This window comes from Stegastes partitus, unplaced genomic scaffold, assembly GCF_000690725.1.
Source record: "Stegastes partitus isolate 25-593 unplaced genomic scaffold, Stegastes_partitus-1.0.2 Scaffold1007, whole genome shotgun sequence".
NCBI classification, from domain to species: Eukaryota; Metazoa; Chordata; class Actinopteri; family Pomacentridae; genus Stegastes; species Stegastes partitus.
In genome coordinates, this window is record NW_007578738.1 from 159,682 (window position 1) to 182,519 (window position 22,838).

The 22,838-nt window shown below is 42.4% G+C and overlaps 1 protein-coding gene across 2 annotated transcripts in view; it reads left to right on the forward strand.

Moving 5' to 3' along the window:
- LOC103367030 (zinc finger protein GLIS2-like) overlaps positions 1-22,498 on the forward strand; it is a 49,309-nt gene extending 26,811 nt beyond the window's left edge. The window contains exons 2-8 of one of the 2 annotated variants that reach the window (XR_520702.1): positions 2,786-2,974; positions 4,790-4,983; positions 9,078-9,260; positions 11,007-11,140; positions 13,241-13,359; positions 18,673-20,718; positions 20,772-22,498. Coding sequence is in view for 1 of the 2 variants with exons in the window: in XM_008294925.1 (XP_008293147.1) it covers positions 2,809-2,974; positions 4,790-4,983; positions 9,078-9,260; positions 11,007-11,140; positions 13,241-13,359; positions 18,673-19,355 (1,479 nt within the window). In the remaining variant the exon portion in view is untranslated. Of the gene's footprint in view, positions 1-2,785; positions 2,975-4,789; positions 4,984-9,077; positions 9,261-11,006; positions 11,141-13,240; positions 13,360-18,672 lie in introns of both variants that reach the window. The other variant, XM_008294925.1, reaches the window with a different exon arrangement.
- The last annotated feature ends 340 nt before the right edge of the window (positions 22,499-22,838 follow it).

Sequence of the window (22,838 nt, forward strand, 5' to 3'; positions counted from 1 at the left end):
AACTCTACATAATATAGATATTTTACTACTTACGTTTTTATTGTGAGGTCCAGACTTGTCTCCTCATTTGACTGTTTAACCGCAGTCTGAACTTCAGCAGAAAAGTCCCTAAAATGTCGTCACATGACTGTTGGTCACAGTTGAATCACTCGTGGCTTCACAGTTGTGCTGATGTGCACAGATTTTTTAGTGTTTTTTTTTTTTTTTTGTGTGTGTGTGTGTGTGTTTTTTTTTCTCAACACAATCTGGTTGCCACTTTTTTTTTTTTTTTTTTTGTGTGTGTGTGTGTGTGTTTTTTTTTCTCAACACAATCTGGTTGCCACAAACTATGTAGTTTTGGCAATTTTTTAAATGAAACACGATAAAGTGATTTTAATGATATTTCATGGTTTTAAGCTTAGATGTCTCTGATTAAACAGTACATCAAAGATGAGTAGTTCAGAGACTGTTGGAAAATTCACATCTCCTGTTTTTACAGTTTCTTTTTGCAGTAAAGGATGGAATTCAACAGCACATCACTGGAAGGTTGGCTTAAACCAAAACCTAAATGTGGTTATGATAGATTTGTTAACAAGATATGAAGTGATCAAAATATTTTACAGTTGAAAAAGAAAATAAACTGCTTTCTGGCAAGCTAAGTGTTTCTGCACCACCTGACATTATTTTATGTTTCTGTCTATATTTCTGAGAAATAGGCTCCAGACCCTGAACTGTGTCGCTGTGTCAGTCGGGGCTCTGGCCTTTAATGGCAGCTTCTGCAACTAAAAAGACCAAAACAGAGCGATTGTAGGCACGTGTTACACTTGAACTTAAAACAGTTGACTGCGGACGTGCCCGGCAGCTCTCAGGTGTGAAAAACGTCAGTTCGCTGTGTCAACTTTCCCAGCAGCTGTCCAGCGCTTCCCCACAGGTTTGGTCCACTTCACTGCAGAGTCCCCCCCCCCTTTGGTTTCCTCCTGTGAGATTTTTTTTCTTTGAAGCAGATATCTGGGTCTTGAGTCATCCGGTCTAACAAGAACCCATGAGTTGAGTCATGGACCGGGATAGCTGTTTGTCTCATGCTTCACCCAGAGTATCATACCATCACAAGTGGAAAACTACTGTAAAATCTCCTTTGGCCCCTCAGGAGAGGACCACAGAAATGCAGAAGATCACAGTAACAAACCCACATCATCATAATGCCTCTCAGAGGTTTTTCCTCAGGAACGAAGATACAACTCGAATCGACAACACAGAACTAAACCCTGTTATTTTCATACTGACTTCACCCTCTGAACCCTAAAACCCACCAGTGCGCTTGAGAAAAGTCGCCCAAGTGACACCATAAACCAGCCAGAAACTGCAAAAACAGACAGAATGATTAGATTTTAAACTTTCTGATGACTCTTAAACTACTCATTCCCTGAAACTGAATTTTTTTAAAAAGACTCAAAATTACTTTATTTAGTATCTCATTTAAATATTTGCCAAGAATAAAGAATTTGCACTAAACAGATTCTGTAAAAAGTAAACATTTTGTGCTCCTGGTTGAAGCCTTCAGCGGCTCATCCACGACCAACAAACACGTGAAGAACCTTCCGGGGCTTTGAGGCTGAACCGGATTAAACTGCAGGCTGTGTTTACGCAAAGCAGCGCTGAGACAAGCATGGAAACACATTTGAAACCTAGTAAAATATGTGTAGTATGTTGAGTCACCTTTTATCCAGTATTGGGAACATCTGTGGGATCTGGGAAATATGTTGTACATGTTGACTCCAGGTTTTTCCAATCTTTGTAAACAGTCAAATATTTATTTTTTCCCCTTTTTAATGATTTATGGCATTATAACTGTGTTCTGCTGCACAGAAGGCGTGCGTGAGCTTTTGTTTACTTCCAGGCATGGTTGTGTTGTTTCCACAGAGGTGCAGGACTTTATATTGCAGTGAAAAAATGAGGCACAGTGGGTAAAAAATGTGAGCCCTCTCTTTATACTCGCTCTCCCTGATGCATCATAAATAATCACAATGCGGGTGTTTTACTGTCTTCCTGTGTTGGTGTTGTCAGAAGTGGAGAAAAGTCAAATTGGCCTGACTGTAAACTCATGTGGATGCACAATATGCAGAACCATATCCTTTTAAATTGGTTGAGGCCAGGGGGTAAAAATAAAACTCCACAGCCACTTTAAGTGATTTGTGCAGCATTTACCACAGCAGCTCCCATCTACAGCCTTCATATAGCTGCTGTTGTCTATAAGGCCAGAACTGGAGTAATGAATTTCTAAAGCTTTAAAGTGTTCCAGGTTTAAATGCAGTTTATTTTTTGCCCCACTGTGTTGTTGTCACACTGCCTCAGATCCTCTTGGCGCTGATGTCAGCCGTCGAGCTGTGCCAAAATAACGTCGTGTTTCCTGATTGGTCCGTGTCCCGCTGTGCGAGACTGTTCATGAGGTTGTTTTGACTCCTGAGTAGCACACATGTGTCTTTACTGATTCATCAGACTTGTCTCACCCCGCTGTGAGGGCGAGGAGAGGCTTCCTGTCGTGGTTAACACCCACAAGAGACCTGTGGATCCCCGTCAGAGAGAGAGGGGAGGGAGAGGTTTACTTTCGTATGCTCTTGTTTGTTCCATTAGTTAGCTTAGCATTGGCTTTTGACACCTATCAAATACACTTATTCTTTAAAAACAGTAAAGTCAGCAAATCTTATTTAAAGCTAATAAGTAAACTTTATATTTTTTGCACACTTGGAGTTCAAAACCACATTCAAAGCCATTTACTCGACTCATAAACCTGTTTTCTTCCTCCCAGGCAGGCAGCAGTAAGCAGCCACCATGCTGTCTTTGGACGAGCCGCTGGACTTGAAGCTCCCGTCGGGACGAGCAGGCGGTCCGGTGATATTAGGAAAGAGGGCCTGTCCCTCTTCCATCTGCGCCCCCCTCAGCGCCACGCGACCACGGCTCCAGTGCACGACCTTTCCATCGCCTCCCTCCTCCCCAGGTGAGAGTTTACCAGAAGAGCTGAAGAGCACGACAAGCCTCCGTCGTGTCGACTCTCTCTGAGGCGACATGCCTTTGATGATGCCCTGCTGCAGTGATTCACCCTGTCACTGTCATAACGCAATAAGTTCATTTTCTGTTCTCACCATCTCCCACTAACTTAATATTGCAAATCCAATTCAATGCACATTAATTGTCCCGTGTCACAGTGATAACGAGAGGAGCGTGACACTGACATGAAGCGACCTCGGAGCAAAACCACAGCACGACCTCTGAGACGGTCGCAGTCGGACTGTATCGCTGTAGAACTCCAACTTTACCTCAGCGCTCAGTAATGCTGATTGTGCTCCTCAGCCCTCTTTGTCAAGAGGTTGCTGTGTTTTTGTCAGTTAATGTTCTCACACAGAGTTGGATGGATGGCTAATTAAAAGAAAAAAAAAGGGGGAATGGTTTGAAGAAAATGTTTGGAATCATGCAATATGATCTCCACCACCATCACCAAAACACAACATGAGAGAATGTCTTTTGTTCATTCCTTCAGTAGAGTTCAGCAATAGGAAGAACCACAGCAAAGGTTCACCAAAGCTGTTTTAGTGGAACGTAGAGGTCCAACATCTTACTTTATGGGAGTTTTAGTTTGTCACCCATTTGTAGCCTGTGAATGTAGAGAAATATTTAGCTGCTGAATATTTCCCTCACAAATTTGTGGAGACCAAAGCAGAGCTAAAAGCATCCTAGACTCTGGGATGTATCTGTCAGGTGGTCTTAAAACAAATGCTGGTATTTTTCTGTGCAAAAACAGATAACTCCATTTTTGTAGATTTTTGGAAAAGTTATTTTTTTGTTGTTTGCTTGAGATAATATCAATCAAACTGAGTGGATTTGACTCAGTAGAAAAGACAAAAATAGAGATAACTTAAGTTTGATTGATGTTGTCTCAGGTAGACGATGGAAAAGTGGGTTTTCTGAAGGTTTGTGAAGATGGAGGTATCTGTTTTTGCAAATGAACTCTTCAGTATATAAGTATTGTGTTGTACAGGTTTGGGCCAAAAAATATATAAAAATGCCGTCGCTATTGTCATTGGTGTAATCTTTGCTTTTCCAAATGCTACTGCTAAAAGGTGTTTCACCCTGTTGCCATGTTGTTATGACGCTTTCTGTAGGCTGAAGGAGACAACTCCAGTGTTCTGATGACAGTCTCAAAAATCCTCATGCCGTCTTCAGGGTCGCTGCAGTTTCAACTTTTCTTTCAATTGTCTTCCTGCAGCATTTGTTGTTAGAGGTTGGAAGAGCGAGAGAGTGAGAGGATTGAGCCCTGTGTGCTTTGCTATAGATAAAAGCCAAATGCTCTGCAGACAAGCTTCAGCTTTTTGTCTAAGGCAACAATATAAAGAATCACAAGGGGTGAAGACGCAAAACTTGTGCCTGATGCAGAGAGACTTGAACCACAAGCTAATTATGTGAGGAAAAAGTTCTTCTTGGAATCAAATGCAGGGTCAATAAACACTTTTGGGACTTATAATGAGGACGCCTGCTAATTATCAATCAATCGGAGAAAATTTAGAACCATTCGACCTCTTGCGACTTTCAGGCAGTCGTCTAGATTGGTTAAATTAGTGGGATTGTCACGATTCACCGACAAGAACAGCAGGGCGTCATCAGCACTGACGTGGTGACCTACATCCAAATAATGAATTCATTGAAAAAGGCCCTTGTGGTGACATATGAGTAGATATTAAAATAGGTGAGATAAAATCAGGCAAATCAGGAGACAGTACGGTGCCACAAGTCATCGCCTCATTCTGCTTCTATCTAGATTCACAGTCTTCCTCCCAAGAACGACCTGGGTCCTGCTTCATCCCTCCGGCCATGGACCTCAGCCTGTCCCCTTCCTCCCGCCACGCCTCCTCCCTCTCCCCATCTCCCTCCTCCCCGTCCTCCCCCTCTCCCTCCTCACCCCTGGAGTCCCCTCACAACAGCAGCAGCCCTCAGCCACATCTCTTCTCTCGGGTGAGTCCACAACAACAGTCCACTCTACTTCCAAAACTTAACACCAGCCCTGATAGCAAGGCTGATACTGTTTTCATCCTCTTGACTCTGTGTCGTCATGGAGACACTCGTGGGAGCAGAAGCTGCCACAAAAGTAGTTCTGAGGAATTTAGACATCTGTGCAACTCAACTGTGGTCAGATTTAGTCAACATGATAGAAATTGTACAAGATGCAGGTGTAAAAGGTCACAGGTGTGTCGTTGATTTCAAAATAAAAGCTGGTTTTGAAGATGGATGCGGTTTGATGCATGAGTGCCGAGTCCTCATGTATTAATGCAGTAATGACGGCTGGATAGTGAGTCAGAATATCAGAAGGACAACAATTTGAGCACTTTTCATGCATTTGTGCTTGATGAAATATGATTTACCAGTTATTCTACAAACAGTATATTTAATCAATAATAAATAAGAGCACGGAGACACACTGTGTATGGTCACATCCACGCAGGAAGGCCTGTTACAATAATTACATAATCACTTGATCCGAGTTATTTCAGCTGGCTGCCATCATTTTGCACAACTGTTGGATTTGTTTCCATTCACCTGCATATAAACCAACAGAAATGTCGATCACTATGTTCATGTTGTTTTCCACTGTTTGCATCCCCTTCTTCTGCTCTAGTTTAAAGGCACCAACTGTTTTTTCTCGAGGCCTGACTTGACTTCTTATATTCCAACAACCACATCTTAGAGAACATCTACTTACGTCAATGTCATGGGTTTAGTTGCAAAGCCAAATCACCACACCACCGCTGTCAGCATGTTGTGGTCTGAAACATAATTGAAAAAGAAGAGTACAGCAAGTTGGAGGAGACAATTTGTCAGATTTGCAGTGAAAAGGTGGCAGTGAAAGATGCAAATACCACCAATCTAAAACCAACACAGGACTAAAAAAACAAAGACAATTAAAATGTTCATCACAATTCCAGCTGTGTGACAGTATGATCATGACAAATTTACAGCTTTAGATCAAACTTTGACTTTGAAGACGGGTGTGGTCCGACACATGAACTCATGTAATCATGAAATAATGAGTGAATGACTACTAAGTACTCGTGTGTCACAAGCGTCCAGCGTTGCAGCTGGTGTCACCCCTTCTCAAGACGCTCCCAGTATTTTGTTTGTGTACATTTCCATCAGATTAGATAGTGGCAGCTGCAGCTCTTTTGTCATTTCACAGAGGCTTTCGAGATGTTATTCTAAAGACCGAACTCCCGTTGCACAGTGTGGCTCCACCACGCGCACAAAGAGTCGGACCACCTCCGTATCGGGTTTGAAGATCTCATAACAAAGAGACCTGTGGCTCTTTTCATAATAGCAGTTTGTGAGCACGGTTCAATCAGATTGCACAGATCACAAAGTCTGACAAATGAATGTTGCTCACGATTGCATACGAACTTGCAGGTTGGATCCCTGCAGGGACCACATGTATGACATTTGTTTTGATTTGCAAAATGCGTCATGCATGATGCAAATGTGGTAAATCAACCACCTACTTTGAATTTGAGTCCAGCCAGTTGACGTATTCTCTTTTGTGATGAAGCTGAAATTGCATTCAAACTTCAACTGATCCCATCTGAGGGCAGATTTTTATAAAGTCACATCAAATGATTTTGGCTTTTCTGTGTTTTTCTTTTCTTTTGTGCCTCAGAGTTCCAAAGCACAGCAAAGTTATAAAATATCAAAAATGATAAATTAAAACCATGCATTTCGGTAGGTTGTGTAAAATAGCTCAGATACAACACACACAGATACGACAAGAGTTATTCCAAGTTAAAGAAAGGTTTAGCATTTCTGGAACTTGTTGATTTTCTTGCAGAGTTACAGTGGTGCCTTAAGGTTTGTAAACCTTTTTGGAATTTTTGCTACTTCTGCATAAGTTTGAGCTGAAACATCATCAGATTTGATGCTGTGATGCCGACGGACATTCAGAGATGGTGGAAACTTTAATATTGATTTGAAACAACGACTGGCTCGGTTACTGTGACACTGTGTCTCTCACACGCTGCATTCCTAATAAGGCCGTCTTCATTTACATGTTTTTCTTGTGTTTGTTGTCAGACTACAGAACAAGTGTAAGGTAGTGAATGAAACACAGCCCATCAGGACAATATGTTAACCAGCAGTCACTCCAGAGCCACGACCAGATGTGGGTCTGCTCTGCAAAACTACCTCAACATTATCTGACGAGTTAAAAACATTGCTGTAATGTAAATCCACGTCCATGTTCTCTAACACATTCAGTTGTCAGTCAGAGACACAGAGAGTCTTCTTCCTGAAGCAGGTGTGGACAGCAGCAGCTCAGCAGCATTTAAATGTACAGACACTGAAACAGGTCACGTAGAAGTTTAGAGGGTTATCCAGCAATGCTAATTTGAGCCATCTTTGCAGTATTTTGAGCTGAAAGTTAAATGGACACATTCTGGGGACATGTGAAGCTTTATAATGAATTTGCTGAAAAGGTGCACAAGATGGAGTTTAATCAAGTGGCTGCAGATTTGTGTGTCTAATACGCAGAGATCTTCTTGTCTCACTGTTAGCAGGAAAACAAATGACTGTGTCTCCCAAAATGTCAAACTATTTCTTTACCGTGTGTCAGTTTGTTGGAATAGACCACTGTCCTTATTATATTTTGCTGGATCGATGCGTCACCGCCTCTGCAGTCTGACCCAGCTTTTTGTCTTCTTTGACAGACATGACCAGTGTGGGTTAAATGTGACTGGAGGAATAAAACTCCCTCTGTTTCATAAAAATGCACTGTTCTGTGTAGGTGTGTGTCTTCACGTAATCAGTGAATCTTGTGGAAAGGCATGACCACAGTCTTCTCAGAATAATCCAAGCGGGGACTGATTGTGGCTGAATGTGCTCCACTCTTCTTCAGCAGGATTGAATTGAATTGGGATCCTGGGAGTGAATCTAATTTGTCGGTGCAGTGTCTGCACACAGCACACAGCCGTCCACTGACTCTGTCTAAATCAAATTCTAGCCATGCTTGAATGGTAAAACATCAAACACACAGCTTCTTTTGTTAGAGCACCAAATCTCCCCTCTTGGCCCAGATTAATCGTTTAGCTCAGAAAGTACCTTTTGGAAATTGTCAAAAGCATCAGAATTGGGTATTAAGAAGCATTCATTCATGTTCCTCTGACATACTTATTAGTTTGGCACAGATGTCTTTGAAACTGTTTCTGTACACAATCATTCACCAGCTGGCCAGTGTCAGTTTTCACTATGAGTCCAAAAAAAATCCCCCAAACACAGAATTAATCACGAATTCATCATTTTATCAACACAAATAGAGCAGGTTTGTGCACTAAGTGAAGCAGCATAGCACTCAAACAGCAACGTTAACGATATTAAAGTGGTTTAAAGCTTCGAACAATCACACACCTCAATGTAAACAAGACTAGAGACTCCACAGCAGTAATTATCCATCTTTATCACCTTCTCCTATTTCCTCTAATCAGCCGTTACAGAGTTCAGTATTGGGTCTGCTCACTGCTTCCACTGTTCAGGGTGGAGCCTTGAGCACACGTTTTATTTTCTTTTTCTTGTGAGAGTTAATAAACTACTCGCCCCCCTTCCCTAAAATGTGTTTATCTCTGCTGGCGCTGGATGTCTTAGAGCTTTTAAACAATCCTGTTGATGCTGTAGCATTAATCAGGAACTTGTTTTTCAATCTCATGCTTTACATTGTTTTGTTCTGGAATCTCTTTACTTCATGTTTTATATAGTCATAAATCAAGTATTTGCTGAAGTTAAAGTAAGAAAAAGCAGAACTTGTTGGCGTTCTCACTATGATTTAGTACTGTACAGTCTTGACCTTTACTAAGTGAAGTGTCCTGGGAGGATTTATGTTATGATTCAATTGTCTATAAATGAAATAAAACTGAACCAAATAGAATCAAAGTCTGCATATAATGGTCCGAGGTTGATCTGAGCAGTTAGTCGCTTCTCTTAATTACGCTCTAAATGATCGGACGTGATGATTGTAGTATTAAATTGCCTTCCTGTGACCTTTGTGACCTTCCTCTCCGTCCTTCCTCTCTTTTCAGGAAGCAGCTCATCACCGAGGTGTGGAAGCAGCTTCACCGCCGGGCTATCCGTTCTATTTCCCCATTAGAAGCCCACCGAGGGGCTACAGCTTCCCCTCCTCCCTGTTCATCGGTCAGAACAGAGAGAAGCCGGTTTCCCCAGAGCCCTCGCTGGATGGTCAGCTGGCCTGCCGCTGGATGAAGGTAAATCTATGATTAGTTCAATGTGCCGCGGAATTTTCTGTTCATGAAATCACAACTGCAGTTGTATGAAAAAAAAGCATGTAGAGCCACGATACAGTCATTTAATAAAAAAGGTCAGTAAAATGTCTTTGTTGAGCATTTGACTGGATCAAAAATCAGCTACATTTGGTTATTTGCTGCTGGAAAACCATAGTTTTTTAAAAAATTTTAAATCAAAGAAAAGAAAAAAAAAGACTGTAACTAATCTTGTGACCACTAGGTGGAGCTAAAAACTAAATATATGATCACAGAAAAAGAGACTGAAAACCACCAAAGGTTAAAATCATGCTGCAACAACTATTAACAATTAACGACGACAAGTAAAGACACTTCTCTTCTTCTTGCTTCTAACATTTTTCTATTTTGTCTACCTTTGTAAATCAGTCGTTTTTGGGTTTTGGATTGTTTATTTGGTGAGAAAGTCAGACCTAAATGTAAAATAGTTGTGATCCACACTCTGAGGTTTGAAGAACTATTAACACAAGGTGAACTTACTGTTTGTGGGAAAAGTTGCAGATATACCAAAACACTGAACAAACATGTTAATGGGTTGAAACTAATTTGATCCTGATTGGATCAAAGAAGAAGTCGTCATGTTGAGGTCTTTTGCATTCTCAGCTCTCTGCTCTGTAAAATCCTGTTTTTTCAATTTGCACATTTTGTTCAGTTATTTTATTTTATTTTAATTTCACTTTATTTTTCTTTTCTTTCTTTTTTTTTTTTTAAATAGCATTTAACTTTCGCCCTTTCCTGTTGTGATTGGTGTTGTTTTCTTTTGTTGCTGCTGCTGTATCACAGTCATTTCCCAGGCCTGGGATAATTAAAGTATTTTTCTATTCTTCTTTGTTTTTCCATTCTGTTCTATGATGGTGAAATATCAGATACCTGAGACACGTGTCTCATTTAGGACTGATTCTGAACAATAGAGTCGCTCTCACGTGACTCCGTTGTTGCTGTCACATTATCTAGAAAGCAATCTTAAGTTCCTTTTTGGCAGAACAAGATATTTTGACAGTTTCAGTATCGCCATTGATTCAGTCGGTTTGAGTTTACCTGTTTTAATGTGGAGACAGAAGCTGCATCGTTTGTCAGCGTTATCAGTGGGAACAGATACTCAGCACAATGTGATAGGATGATATAATATAGTAATGAGCTAGTACAGATCTGGATGTTATTTATTTACTATCATAATTATTGCTTTCAGCCTTGTCATAACCTCTTTTTTGCTCTACCCGTGAATTATTAGCTATTATTATAAATTCTAGTGAATGGAATAGGGTCTGTGATGAAATCTTCGATGACGTTTTTACTGGAACTATAAAACGATCTTGTTGTATTTGGGTATTTCTGATGCAGTCGTTATTGCTCTGTATTCCGCTTGTGGTTGATTTTTAGGATTTTATTGTTTTGTTTTGTCTTGAATGATTGAGCTTTTTATGTGGATCTTTAACATGTTGGGACTGTGCTGGAAGGGAAACATCGTCTGTAATCAATTAAATCAATCAATCAACAGCAGTCACACTCGCTCGTTTGTTATTGGAAATTTAAAGATTATCAAATGGTTTTTGATAACGGTCTGTTTCACAGAAATTATTCAGTCACGTCAGATTTATTCAGCCTGAAGTTAAAAGCAAGCGTGAAGTTTGAGCATTTCCTACCATCAATCATCAGTGTGACTTCAGCCGTCTCTCCTCCTCTGTCCTCCAGTGCCACCTGCTGTTCGACTCGCTGCAGGACCTGGTGGATCACATCAACGACTTCCACGTCAAGCCTGAAAAGGATTCTGGGTACTGTTGCCAGTGGGAGGGATGCGCTCGAAACGGGAGGGGCTTCAATGCCAGGTAATGTGTACATGCACTGCTGTCAGCGAGATGTTAAGACATGTTAAGCTGTGCAAATGCTGATGTCCTGTTTGGGATGAGAGCAGGGACGAGACTCCCACCTGTTCCTAACATTTACATTTGTTTTTTCCTTTTGTGCAACACAAAAGATGAGACAGGGCATGAGAAATGGGGCGGCTGTGCCTCAGGTGGTAGAGCGGGTTGGTGGAGCGGGTTGTCCTGCAATCGTAAGGTTGGCGGTTCGATCCCTCCACAGTCGAAGTGTCCTTGGGCAAGACACTGAACCTGCAGCTCCTCCCAGTGGCAGGCAGCACCTTGCATGGCATCTCTGTCGCCATTGGTGTATGAATGTGTGTGTTCATGGGTGAATGAGAAAACATTGTAAAGAGCTTTGGATGAAAGCGCTGTATAAGTGCAGAACATTTCCCAGAAACAGAACAATGGATGCAAAGATTTACAAAGGAATGCAGTAGACTATAGGCGTATTCACACTATGTCGAGTGTGTGATGTGATATATGTGAGAACTCTAATCTGGAGTTAAGTATATATACGTAAAGGAAGAGGGACACAAATATAAAGCCTTGTCTCCCCCCAAAACATTCCTTTACAACTAAACTGCATTTTCAGTTCTGTTTTCAGGGAAACTTATTTTCTCCTGTTTTGTTTGTGATCTATGATGTTCCTAATCAACAGCTCTTCTCATCAAACCAATCCTGTATTAAATGGGAAAGGACTTGTTACCCTGGTAACGCAGAAAATGGAGGAGAAGCTTCAAACATGTCCAAAAGGGTCATTCTTTAACCCAAACTGTGCTGTTGTCCTGAACCTAACCAAGCAGGTTTGGTGCCTTAACCTCCCCAAACAATGAGTGAAAACTAAATTAAGAATGACTAACCCCGGTCTTCTGGGTGAAAGTCCTGCTGCTGCCTCCTTACGTGGACTTCTTCAGTCCTTCCTACGACGTTGTACTCTGATCTTTCTCTCACAACAAAAATGTGAATGCAGTTGAGTTGTATGAGAACATTACTTTCGAAAGACAGTGTTGCAAAAGTGTTATTGGTTTATGGGTATTTGGTTGAAGTATTTCTCTGTTTCATTATTTGCAATGATTTGAAGTCACTTTGGTTGCTGAGGCTGGTGCACAGTAACCCTAAAACCCAGACAGTAGAGAGCTGATCTACTGTATGATCCCGTCCAAAGCAGCCCCCACACTCTGAGGAGAGTCTGGTTATTAATGATCAGTAGTCTAGTGTTAATGCCAACGCTGTCGACTGGTTGATCAGCCTCTCTGAAAGCAGGACAGAACAGGAAGTGACGCTCAATAAAATTCTGACAATCACATAAGGTCAGCGTGACGTGGCTACTCGTTAATGGTGAGTGACAGGGATTCATGAAAATCCTTAATTCACAGGCTGACTCATCACAAACCACACATTCATCATTTGTTACTTAAAAATGTGTTTTGTAGTATAAAGTGCAGCTGTTTGTCAAGGTGGAGCTACAGGTTAATCTGGTTTTAACAAAGAACAACAAAATGGGCGACCAGATAGCTCAACAGGTTGGGCAGGCGACCCATGTACAGGGGTAATAGTTCGATTCCAGCCAGCAGCTCATTTGCTGCATATCCTTTCCCCCACTCTTCTCCCCACGTTTCTCTGTCACTCTTTCAGCAGTTTCCCTGAGGTTTCCACCAAAGGGATCAATAAAGTTCTATTCTATTCCACTGTTTGTTCAAAGTTTGTTAAGCAATACCAGAAACTTAGTCGACAAGAACTGAAGTCGACAAGTCACTGAATCCAGGGCTTCCGCATACTTGCACTTCTGTCACATAATGCTCTGGAAGATCTGCACATCGCGACATAGGCTATGCAAAAATAAAGTAATGTCCCGGTTGGCACAGTCTTATGAACCTGCATTAATGATTGAGGTTCAGCCTCAGGTCAGCAGGTTGTTGGCTGGTTAATGGACTTCTAGATGTGGTGCTTTGTTTTCTCAGCCTTGGATTAGTTTCAAATAACAGCAGCCACACCTTTGTAAATATACTCAATGTGTCAAATGCTGCACCCCTTCTGACACCTATGATGTGTTATCTTTTACAGATATAAAATGCTGATCCACATCCGCACGCACACCAACGAGAAGCCGCACCATTGTCCCACCTGCAACAAGAGCTTCTCACGTCTGGAGAACCTAAAGATTCACACCCGCTCACACACAGGTGAGTCCTCCGTCAAAAAGTCCATCAAGACTGCTTCCAAAGGGAATTAAAATACAAAAAAACATACAAGATACACGTTCATTCATAAGAGCAAACAGCTTACTTCATCGTCATGCTTTCCATTGCTGGAAACATCTATCATACAACAGTACTGCTGGTAGGTTTAAACAAAGATATCTGCAACTTCAATCACAAAAACACTGAATTAAAAAAAGACTAAACTAAATGACAAGATTCAGAAGTAACCCACTAGTTTATCCATTCATCCATCTTTCATCTATACACCGCTTAATTCTCACTAGGGTCTTGACTCAGCTGACCCTATCTACACTTAGAGACAGACAACCAAGCACACTCACATTCACACCTACGGATAATTTAGAAGGGTTTAGACAGGTTTTTGGACTGTGTGGGAGGAAGCCGGAGAACCCGGAGAGAACCCACGCTGCACGGGGAGAACATGCAAACTCCACGCAGAAAGATCTCGGTGTCCTCACTGGGATGTGAACCGGTGACCTTCTTGCTGCGAGGCAATGATGCTAACCACCGCACCACCCTGCAGCCCCACTAGTTTATGTATCAAATTAGAATAGTTTTGACTGTTTTAGCTTATACTCATATGCAATCTTGATGCTTTTTTGGGACAATGGTATAATACAGGGCTGCAAGGTGGCGCAGTTGGTAACTGTTGCCTCGCAGCAAGAAGGTCGCCGGTTCGTGTCCCGGTGGGGGCACCGGAATCTTTCTGCGTGGAGTTTGCATGTTCTCCCCGTGCAGCATCGGTTTTCTCCAGGTTCTCCGGCTTCCTCCCACACAGTCCAGAAACATGTTGAGGTTAATTGGTGATTCTAAATTGTCTGTAGGTGTGAATGTGAGTGTGCTTGGTTGTCTGTCTCTAAGTGTGGCCCTGTGATAGACTGGTGACCTGTCCAGGGTGTCCCCTGCCTTCACCCCAAGTTGGCTGGGATAGACTCCAAGCGGTGTATAGATAATGGATGGATGGTAGAATACACTGATTGGTAGATTTCCCATAATGCAGTTCTTTAGAGACCTCTCATTAGACCCTCTATGTAAGGTAAAGCCCGTGTCTTTCAACATCCAATCATCCAAATCTTACCAAAAGTGACATTTTTTTCTGATTTTAAAAAGTTTTCTACAGATGTTTTCACCTGCAGTACTTTTGATCAGTAAACTAACCCTGATGTATGAAGTCTCTGGACTGACTTTAATATTGTTACTCGATGCAGTCGAGCAGTTCACACGAATGCATTCATCTTCACTTTTCTGTTGCTGACTGAGTTGTTTTAATCAGCATGTTGTGTGACCTGAGATAAGCCCAAAAGTGAGACAATGCAACTCCTCCACAGCGTAAATGGCGACTGTGTTTTCTGCTCAATTCCCTCTGGTGGTGCCAGAGTCAGTTCGCTGTTTCCCTCCTTCACTCCTGCTTATCAGCTCTTTCCGCCATTTATCACTTTTGCTGCAGACTGGCCTGTGCTCGTGTAGCTGGCATCACTGTTAGGTGCTGTGTTTACATGTTGTAGGAACAGTCGGCGTGTACCTTTATTTGTTATTGAACTTATTACTGCTAGCAAGGCTCCAAACTGACTTTTTACTTCATGTAGGTGCACCCAAAAATGTTCACGTCATCTTCTGGCCTGGTGGGCTTCTGCGTTGTGTTGTCATGAAGAGGAAACGCAGAGATCTCTTGGAAGTGATTGCTGTTTATTCTGACAGCAACAAACGATAAAGTAAAAACCTCCACCCATTGTGTTTGGACAATAGGTGGCTTTACTGACTGGTCAACATTCACAATTACTGGGAGCGTACCCCTCCCAAATAGAACAATCTGCTGACCCCTCTCCAAATCCAAAGTGACCAGACTCCCCACATGACACTGGCATCAACGGTGTTTACAGCTGTCTTACCAAATGAGATAGAAACAGCCAGAGCACTGCAAGTTAGCAAATAAAAGTAAACACTCTCACCGGAATGTAATGATGCCAAAAAATAGTTTAAAGGCATTAAAACATCTGTAAAGACACACGTTTTAATTCACTATTGTCTCTGATAAACGGTTAAAAAGAGACTCATTCAAGAGTTCAAGAACCAATCGGAAATCTGAAACTCTGATGATTCTTTGTGTTTTTGCAGCATCTGGTTCAAATAAATGGTGTAATTTTGGAAAGATTACACATCTTTGGGGTACAGAGGGTTAATATGGATGAAGATCCAAGCCCACTGATTTGTAGATTTCCCATAATGCAGTTCTGTAGAGACTTTTCATTAGACCCTCTATGTAAGGTGAAGCCCATGTCTGTAATGAGTCACAGCGCTGCTCCCAGTAGCACAATTTAATGCAGCTCACATCACCCACAGCAGCAGAGAGGAGAAGAGGACTCAGCAAACTATTGTGTGTGTGATGCAGAACGTGGGAGGAAAAAATGACATCGCACTAACATGGAGTTAGAGCAAATGTGCACCGACCAACCTGCAGAAATATGCATTAAACAACCACCCAGACTCTACTCACAACCCCTGTGGCAGGACACCTTGAACCTAACTGTGACATTTCTCATTCTCTCTCTCTGACACACACACACACACACACACACACAGACGCACACACACACACACACACCTACACACACAGACACACACACACAGAGTTTGGGTTGCATCAGGAGCTCTGGTTAGTGTATCTTGGCATGAGGTGAATAAACAAACTCCAAAGTGTAACATTAGATGTCCTCTTTGGTTTGACACATGAGCAACGCCTTTTTCTAGGATGATACGTTACAGCATCATCACATTTAAATTTGGCACAAAATCGTGTCTGTCACTTCAGTGGAAGTGTGGAAGTACAAAACTGAACTGCCCCCGTCACACGTGACACAACCTGTTTCCAGAACAAGTTGGGGGAGTCGCAACCTTGATTCCTTGATAAACCCTGGCCCTTCTTGAAAACCACCAGAGAGAAACAAAACATTGTGACATGCAGATTGGCATGAAACAAACAGAACACTAAGACTGGAAACAGCTTGTGTTTTGGTTTTGTGTTCAGCCTTCATGATGCGCTAAAGCTGTGACGGTATCTGTCAGTGAGATGATGATCATTCCACTCTGTTCCCAGTTTCGCTGCAGTATCTGAAAACAAGGCAGACGAAGATAGAAAACTGAGCTTTAACTGAAACCAGATGGAATGATCGGGCATTGCTTTCACCTGTTATCATCTCTGAGCATGTAGCATATGAAGAAATCCCCTTGGATTAGTTTAATTTGTTTGACTAATCTCACCATGGGCTGGGCACGACTTGAAACACGTCCAACTCAAATTGTAAAACACGAAAAGGTAATCTGGTGCTTGAAGTCGAGACCAGCGGGAGGCCGGTTAAAGATTATTGTGTCTAAAGTAGATCAGGTTCAACATCTACTGAAAGACTCTAATGTGGATTTCTTGGCTCTTGGTGAAACTTGACTGGACAGTAATCAGTGAAGTTTCTGATGTATTTGTATTAGAACAGAGGGGGAGTCCTGATCGATATTTAAAACAACCTCAAGTGTCTGAAATTACATTTATGATGTTGAATCCAAACAGACATTCTACTACCTGAGATGCCATTTTCACATTACAATTGTGTACGATTTTGAACAGTTCAATTGCTGCAGTGAAACTATAGATTTTAACATTAGTTTGTGAAACAAAGACAGTAAGCAAAATGTTTAACCCTCAGGGGATGCTTTAGTTTACTACCCTTTGAGAATATTGGCAGACAAAAACGTCCGCTAATATCCCCAAAGGGCAGTAAATTACGAATCAGATACTACCAAAAAAATACCAATGCATCAAAATCAGTTTTATTACTAATCTTATGTACATGTAGGCCCGATCCCCAGCCCTCCACCAGTTATTATTTGGAAGATAGAAGCCTAAATACTGAAATGTACTGGAAACCTGCACACACTGACCAGTACTTTCTGTGTGACTGCCACCGCCCACTAGAACACAAGCTGGAGGTCATCGTGACCTTACAGCACCAGGCCGAGACCGTCTCTAACCAGTGCAGGGGGAAAGGAGGAACACTGAAAACCTGTGGTTATCCTAACTGGGCCTTCATAAAGTCAGTAAAGAGATCTGGACGTGCACCAAACAGAAATAAAAGAACAACAGGTTCAGAATGTTCTACTGAAGGCCACAAGGACAGAGCAGACCAGATATCTCTAACAGGAGATAATCCCTGAAAAACATGCACCCTTACTCTTTATTTTTCATATCTGCTAACAAGGCCACCAGCACGTTAACCACACCACAGAAGTGTTCTCAACAAAAAGGCCAGCATTGCAACAGGAACAGGATCTACTTGATGGCCATTTTTTCCTCGCCCACAAGGAAATTCCTTTCCAGTTACACTCACCTTGTGCAAATATATATATGGTTTTACATGGTGGAGTAGCAAAGAATAAGACGTATTGTGTATTTGATCGGTACTTATAGCCAGGGGAGTGGTTTTTTACACAAGGTGTTGAGCTGCAAGGAATGTTTAAAAAAAGCTTTTATGACTCTTTGAAGCTTGTGGATCTCATCTGCTGCCTGCGATGTGCTCAAACATATCTGTTAATCTCATGTTTCATTGGTCAACAGTCAGTCGTCTGATACCAGTTTTTCTAGTCCGGTTGTACCAGGAACTGCGATGTGGATGGATGACTTAGAGAAAATAAACACTTTGTTTTGTAGAAGTCTGCTGCTCACATACCTGTGAACTGACACAGGTGGAGAGAGACTGAGGGCTGAACATTAGATCTGAAAGAAAATGCTTTTTCATTAATCGTACTGAAGGGCTGCAAGGTGGCTCGGTGGTTAGCACTGTTGCCTCACAGCTAGAAGATCCCCGGTTTGCGTCCCTGTTAGGACGCCTGGGATCTTTCTGCATGGAGTTTGCATTCTCTCCAGTTCTGTACGGGTTCTCCGGCTTCCTCCCACACAGTCCAAAAACATGTTGAGGTTAATTGGTGATTCTAAATTGTCCGTAGGTGTGAATGTGAGTGTGCTTGGTTGTCTGTCTCTAAGTGTAGCCCTGTGATAGACTGGTGACCTGTCCAGGGTGTCCCCTGCCTTCACCCTGAGTCGACTTTCCCACGACCCTAGTGAGGGTTAACCAGTGGATAGATAATGGATGAATGGATTCACTAACTAACTTTAAAACTTTACTAGCTTCATAGAAAGGTAAATTAGCAACACCCAGCTCTGGTTTTTGTCCTGTCATTCATTTTTTTCTCACTCCCTGCGTCTCGTCTGTCTCTCTCTTCCTCCAGGGGAGAAACCCTACATCTGCCCATATGAAGGCTGCAGCAAACGCTACTCCAACTCCAGCGACCGCTTCAAGCACACTCGCACCCACTACGTGGACAAGCCTTACTACTGCAAGATGGCAGGCTGCCTGAAGCGCTACACGGATCCCAGCTCACTACGCAAGCACATCAAAGCTCACGGTCACTTTGTGGCCCAGGAGCAGGGCGCTTCCAGCAGGCTGGGGCCGGGGCTGGGCGTTCCAGGGCACCAGAGTGCCTCTGAACTGCTCCCTGTAGGCGGGGCTCACGTCATCATCCCCGGGGCGGCTGCAGCTCTCCTCGGGGGTCTTGGGACCTCCTTGCCGCTCTCTGCTTTCTGCCATGCCAGAGCCCTCGGCCACCACGGGGCGCCGCTCTTCTCCATGGCTGGAGGAGGAGGAGGCGGCGGCTTGGGGCCACTCGGCCTTTCAGACTCCCCACTGCTACACTTTGGACTTTCAGCTGCGTCGATGTTGGGGCTGGGAGCTCTGGGAGGTCTGGGGCGAGTGGCAGGGAAGGAGCCTGAGGACGAGGAAGAAGAGGAGGAAGGAGAGGAGGGGGAAGCTCTGAACCTGTCTGCAGGGGTGGGGCCCAGACGGAGTGACCCTTTGTCATGGGTGGTTGTTCCCTCGAGGGCGTTGCTCCTTAAACCAGCTGTTGTCAGCTAGAATGTGCACTCAGCAATGCATACAACCAGGGAGTGTGTCTCCATGTTTTTCTGTGTCTGCATACGTGTGTCTGGATGTGATATACATGCATGATTGTGGAGTGTGTGTGTGTGTGTGTGAGAGAGAGAAAGTACAAAAGTCACTGCCACCTTCAGAGCCATAAAAAAAAAACAACAAAAAAAAACCGATTCAGTCATTCCAGCCCAACAACAACTGAAGGCCGACCGAGTGCAGGCGCCTTTGTGATGACTGTACAAAACTTAAACAAGACCGTTGAGTACTGCGCTGCAAAACGTTATCGTACCATGCATGTTTCAGCTAAACGATCAGTTCAGCCAAATCACAAAGTAAAAAACACCCCTAATGGTATCTAGCCATGCAGATCCAGGTTTACCTCCCCACATTGACATGACAAAATTTTTTTTTGCATAATCTTCAAGCCTCAGAGGGAAGATTTAAAAAAAAAAAAAAAAATCTGAAACACACTACAGTAAGTTTGACAAATGTAATATTTAGCAGGATGAAAAAGGTGTTGAGTTGATCTCTGACTGAAATATGTACAACTAGAAGATGGATTGCTGTTGAATTCAGTCAGACAATGTTCTTGAGGACCAACCATGCTGACTTTGGTAAACCTCAATCTGGTACCTACCCAAACAAGGCAACATGGTTCCCAAGGAAACCTTATACCGGTTATATGTCAAGGGCGTCGCTGGACTCTCAACACAGAGGAGATAAAGCGTTCTCAAGGGGCGCTTTTGACAAACTGCGAGCAGGTATTGCCTATCCTGTCATAAACACAAACACTGAGCCCAGCAAGACTAGACAAGCAAGACCACAACTTCTCCAACAAGCGTTTCTAAAGCACAAAAAAAAAGGAGAACAGGTCACCAGATACAATCAAACGTTGCATTGTGTTTTCAATCTTGCATCATCTGACGAACGCTTTACTGTCTCGGTGTCACGTCTCTTTAGATCCAAAGTAGACAGCGTACAACACCACAGGCTGCGACACAAAACAGCTGCCAAGTCACCGTAGACTTGGAGTCAAAAGGCAGATGAATTTAACTTTTAGACTGATTTCTTCATAGCCAACATTTAAGTTAATAAAGGCTAGTTATAAATGTTTTACTCTCGAGATGATGCCTCTGCTGGACCTGCTATGTAGCCCATTTGTGTCCTCACAGGACAATATAATCCAGGCAGGTTAACGAACTTTGTACATACGACAGTCCATCTTTGACAGCTCAATGCTGCCTTGACTATCATCATCATAGAGTGTTGAACAATGAGTCAGATGAGGAGTGAGAGGAGCACAGGACACTCCAATTTACCGCCTAGTTAGATCTAAGAAACACATCATTTAACTTTACCACTAAACTTCACGACTTAGTTTCATGGTATTTGGTTTATTAGTGGTCATCTGTCCATCAGTGTCTGTTGTCACAGTCCTGCCAAGAAGCAGCTCATCAGGAGCCTATATTGAGTGTGGGTGCTGGGACCATCACACCCCCCCAGTCACTCTGCTTACTGAGCTAGTTAGCATCCTAATGTTAGCATTTAGCACAAAGCAGTGCCACAGCAGAGCCTCCAGCATGGTGTTAGACCTAAAACTTACATTCAACTCCAATGAGGTACAAAACAACACGTCTGCATGACTAGATGCTGTGACTAAGTGAGGAAATGTGTGGTTTGGCTAAACTGACTCTTGAACATGCCTCAAGACGCCCATATTCTTTCCAATCATCTAAATCTTGATTTTACAAACAGTTTTAAGCAGACAATCACCGTCTACCAAACACCGAACCAGGTCAGGTGTAGTGTTTAAGCTCGACAACCCCCGCTGACTGCTTCCACTGACCCGGATTTGTTGAACGTTAATAAAGACGGGGAGGAAGCAGGGTTATGGGGAGCAACAGGAAACACAGTCCACACACAACACCGTCATGTAACGTTAAAAATAACACATTGCAGATTTCATTAAGGTCAATCGTTGTTACATCTATTTGCGTTTTTTCCCCTTCAGGAAAAGTTTTTGTTTGTGCAATTAAAATGTGAAAGTTCCAAAAAATATATATAATTTGAAAATTTGACATCATGTCCCATAAAATGATGGATGACATATTTAAAAAAGAAAAAAAAAGAGTGTTTTAATTCAACTGTTTACAAAATATTTATGTGTTTTAAGAGATAATTATGTGGTTTTGAAAAAGATTTTGCACAGATGTCTGCTGAGAGAACGGTTGAAGGCGATTTGGAATCACATCCTCCCTAAAGTCTGACTCACGGTCTCATTGTGTAAAGAAAGTTTCTGTGGCTCTTACCAGGCAGAGCAAATACTACATGTGCTTCTGAGGTGATCCCTCACCTGCTTTATGTCCAAACCCACGGCAAACAACGTCTACGTATGACGCTGGGAACATTTACAACACTACGATGTGTGACGAACAGTTCAAATCCACACAGAGAACATGTGTTTGACCATGTGATTTTTCAAGTCGCAAGAGGAAAGGTATAAAAAAAAAACCCCAACTGTGTTGACGCAACTGAATGTAGGTTTGAGGTTAACTCCTTTGCTTGCAGTTTGTCTTTGCTTATTTCTTGCTCCATTAATCATTCCAAGACAATGGTCTCGACAGGATCAGCCCTTTTCAATACCTGAGGAAAACGTTCACATAGGGAGAAGGCAGACAAAGGTGTGTATTAGGCAACAATGAGTACACATTTGCTTCAGACGAATGTTAAGACGTGAAAAAGGTACAGAAGAAGAAGCCAAATAGTTAAAAAGCAGTCCTGAGCATTTTTTTGAAGAGGAAGTGTTTGACAATGGCCACATGTGGCCAGTATCCGTGTCGATTTATCTTGTATTCATGTTTGCACATTGATTTATCCTAATCTCAAAAGTGTCCAAGTGCCTTGTGTTTCAGCTGAACTATATCACACAGTATATGAAAAAAAAAAAATATTTACGCAGATGTAAAGTGTATAAATGTACTTTTCATTACATTTTAAAAAAGAATTTAACAACTTGACAACAGATGTGATTTGTACATCAGGGCCTGTACTGCAGCACCTCCCGAGGACAACACCAGTGTTGATGACTATGACAATGACTCTACGTCAATAAACACGACCACATGAAAGGAGAGTCTCTCTGGTCTTACTTTGCATCGTGTTTGACGTCACAGTGTGTGCTTTGTGTCAGCATGCGGGGAAAGTTTGCATCATTTTTGACTTATTCCTGAATTCTATTCTAGTCGCCTCTTGGCTTGGAAGCTTAGAAAACATCACAGGAGTAACAAAAATGTATATAAGTGGATGTCATCTGTTGTTTTTCTAAACACTTATTTCATTTTCAGTTGGAGTTACGCGTCATTAGATTCACTTGTGGAAATGTGAAAGTCTGTAGCTTGACTGTGAGGGAAGTGTCTCACCCATTGTGGGTTTTAATGTTCCCCATAACAACCCTTTCTATAAAGCACA